This window comes from Drosophila yakuba, chromosome 2L, assembly GCF_016746365.2.
Source record: "Drosophila yakuba strain Tai18E2 chromosome 2L, Prin_Dyak_Tai18E2_2.1, whole genome shotgun sequence".
In the NCBI taxonomy this organism is placed as follows: Eukaryota; Metazoa; Arthropoda; class Insecta; order Diptera; family Drosophilidae; genus Drosophila; species Drosophila yakuba.
Genome location: NC_052527.2, coordinates 28051840 through 28055028, shown reverse-complemented (window position 1 = coordinate 28055028; position 3189 = coordinate 28051840). Strand labels below are relative to the sequence as shown.

The window sequence follows — 3189 nt, the reverse complement described above, 5'->3', positions numbered from 1 at the left end:
CTACGCCCACACTTTTGAAAAATGTTTTGATATTTTTTCACTTTTGTATTAGTCTTGTAAATTTCTATCTATTTGCCAAAAAAAATTTTGCCACGCCCACTCTAACGCCCACAAACCGCAAAAAACTGTCTGTGTTGAAAACTCTTCTTCGCACTTCCACTAGCTGAGTAACGGGTATCAGATAGTCGGGAAAGTCGACTATAGCGTTCTCTCTTGTTTAATTTGAACCTGTTCCTAGATTTTGAAGGTCAAATCTCATTAAAAAATAACTAAATAGTAAACGCATAATTTTGAAACAGTCCAACACGATGAAAATAAATAATAAAACCATTAAAGTTACATTTTAATTTGTATCGATAAAAATATGTTATTTTTAAAACATGAGAAAATAGCAAATTTCTCAGAAAAAGGCTCATATTGATCGGTTAACGACTTTCTCCATAAGTACTTTCCGACAATAGCTTTGTATTTAGATATGCTTAACGGAAATATATTCATATACCTCTCTCTATCAAAAGAATAGTAAATTCGCTCGATTTGCGTTTGTAAACATTTTATGGTTAATTTTTTCTATTTGTATTTTTCTGAATTTTTTTTTATTGGTATCTATTTATGAAACAAATTCAGATATAAAAAAGTGTCTTTTATCTAATCGTTTCTCAGACGTTTCTAAGTTACCGTCGGCATCTTGACGCAGCTTTAAAAGAAATCGTTAATCGTTATCGACGCGTTAATATCACTAATTAATATTATTGTATTTATGGTTTTAAGTTTCCAAATGGGTTGCTTTAAGTTATTCGCTTCGCCGAGAAAGGTATTAAAAAATAGTTATTACAAAGTTAGTTGTGTTTTCAAATTTCCGAAATTTATAGGTTATGAAATACGAAGACTTTATAAGACGCATTCGAAAAAGCCTATATTATGGCTTTGAAACAGCAGACACAGACATGTCGGTCTCCTTACCCTTCGCGGAGTACGCGGCAGATTTGTTTTCAGAGACTCACCGCGGCCATTCTTTACATCGTCTAAGTTGCGTATCTGCTGCACAAGTGCATGCCACGCCTTGCTCCTTAATTATGGCGTTGATATACCTAGATCGCTTAAACGTCGTCGACTCGGGCTATAGCTGCAGAATTACACCACAGGAGCTGTTTGTTGTGGCACTAGTAAGTCTTAATGTCTTAAAATCCTCAACTTACAAGCTAATTCAAAGGCCGCATATGTTTAATATTATCTTTTATTTTTATTTATCCTTGGTGAATTGCATAGAAAATCCGTGATTATTTTATCATAATAATTTTTAAGGATCACTTACTCTGCTGAAACATATTTCCGTGTCGGCTGACTGCAAACTGGCGATGATTTTAAGCAGATATACATATGTAACTTGTTGAATTTGACTGCGGCTCTCAATGTGCACATGCATTCATCAAGAAGTGATTTTGATATGACTGAATCTCTGTCATCCATAATAGTGCTTGCTTGCTTTTAAAATAGTTATAATATATAAAATCTTAACAGATGATCTCCACAAAATTCTATGCGGGCCATGACGAACGGTTCTATCTGGAAGACTGGGCCAGTGAAGCTAGTATGACGGAAGATAGGCTAAAGACAGTCGAACTCGAGTTTCTTTCCGCTATGGTAAACTTTTTAAAATCGAAAATATACAAATTAAATAAGTTTATTTTAGAATTGGAATATATACATATCCAATGAGCTCTTCTTCGATAAGTTAAAAAATGTTGAACGTACTTTGGCTGAGCAGCAGGGACTTCGGAGAGGGTGGCTCACTTACAGTGAGCTGGTGCATTTGCTGCCTAGCATTGGTTGGACGAAATTCCTTGTGAACAGCTTATCAGTACTGACGCTTAGCTATGCAGCAAGTATAATAACTGTAGCCGGAGCTTTTTTTATTGCAAGCCAAGTTCCTGGCACGTTGTGGCATCGGGAAATGGAAACCACTTCCTTAAAGCTTACCAAAATGACTATAAGCAGACAGGAATCCGTGCCAAATGCATTAGAGCCCACTCCTTTTATGAATGTCGAAGTATATTCAGTTTTACGTGAAACGAGTGAAGTTAAAATTGAAATGATGAATTTTGAGCAGCCAAGCTGCGCCAAGGCAAGACTGAATAAAATTAAGTATAAGTACCCGCGCCATCAATCCCTATCTACGCTACCATTCACAAACACCTATCCAAAACTTGATTTATTCTATGCCGAAGATGGCGCAAGGAACTGGCATAATGTTAAATCGCCTTACAACGACTACAAAAACAATCGAAACCTTTCAATAACAGTTCGAGTCCTACAACTGGAAAGGCACAATGCTAAAAATATTTCCGTTATTTGGCAAATGAACACCGAAGCAATGCAGTAATTGGCATGCAGCAAAATGGGGTGCCTGCAAGTTAACTAAAATAATTAACAAAGCATGGGCTTGCAATACAAAACTGCTTTATTTTTTCACAGAAGAATTAATACCCTTAAATGTTAAATTATATAACGAAAATATTAAAAGAATATTTATTTTTCGGTCTTAAAACCATTAATAACACATTTTTTATATGTGCCTAGCGGTGGATACTTTTATAAAACGTCCTGTTGGTAAACTAAACTGAATAAAATAATTAAAATTATTCTATATTATATTAAAAGAAATACATTAGTTTGGCTCTATAAGGAAATGTTCTTTAAGAAAATAAAATTACCTTTCAGAGATATGTAAGTTCGATCAATGACCACATATAGTGACAGTCTTACCAAAGGCATTCTAATAACAAGATGCGTAACGCCATACGATTTTTTTGCACACTTTTCAAGTGGCTCCAGGCTCTCTCGAAATTTTGTTCAAAAGCCAGAGAGCTCTAGAGCCAGCAGCTCTCTTGTACGCATACAGCGACAGCTGACCACTGTATTGGTGCACACTAGAGGGCTGCATAACACCATTCAAACCGGCAAATGAGACATTCGTGTTAAAACGAACGAAGTGAATTCGGCGCGTTTGCAAATGAACGAAGTGAAGTCGGCAACGCGCGCCGACTTCAATTCATTCAATTCAAACGGCACATTCTGAAACGAATGAAGTTAAGACCGATTAAAGTGAATGGGTGATTCGAATGTCTTGTCTGCGTATGTGTGTGTGTGTGAGTTTCAATAAAAGATGCTAAATTGGTGTTTTAATAT

At 35.8% G+C, this 3189-nt stretch overlaps 1 protein-coding gene across 2 annotated transcripts; it reads left to right on the top strand.

The window, feature by feature from the left end:
- Nucleotides 1–665: 665 nt before the first annotated feature.
- LOC6540552 (protein CNPPD1) lies at nt 666–2664 on the top strand. Of its 2 annotated transcripts, XM_002087306.3 has the most exons (4): nt 666–814; nt 873–1166; nt 1522–1644; nt 1694–2664. In XM_002087306.3, the coding sequence occupies exons 1-4, from the start codon at nt 761–763 to the stop codon at nt 2381–2383; spliced, it is 1161 nt and encodes a 386-aa protein (XP_002087342.2). In that variant the 5' UTR covers nt 666–760; the 3' UTR covers nt 2384–2664. The 2 variants fall into 2 exon arrangements, with proteins under 2 accessions (XP_002087342.2, XP_039226684.1); XM_039370750.1 differs by lacking the exons at nt 666–814; nt 873–1166 and having other exon boundaries at nt 1270–1644.
- The last annotated feature ends 525 nt before the right edge of the window (nt 2665–3189 follow it).

What these genes read in the sequence shown, in the direction of transcription:
- LOC6540552 (XM_002087306.3), top strand. Translation starts at nt 761, where the DNA reads ATGGTTTTAAGTTTCCAAATGGGTTGCTTTAAGTTATTCGCTTCGCCG. An exon ending in TATTCGCTTCGCCGAGAAAG is followed by an intron (nt 815 to 872) that starts GTATTAAAAAAT and finishes CGAAATTTATAG; the next exon opens with GTTATGAAATACGAAGACTT. An exon ending in TCGAGTTTCTTTCCGCTATG is followed by an intron (nt 1,645 to 1,693) that starts GTAAACTTTTTA and finishes AGTTTATTTTAG; the next exon opens with AATTGGAATATATACATATC.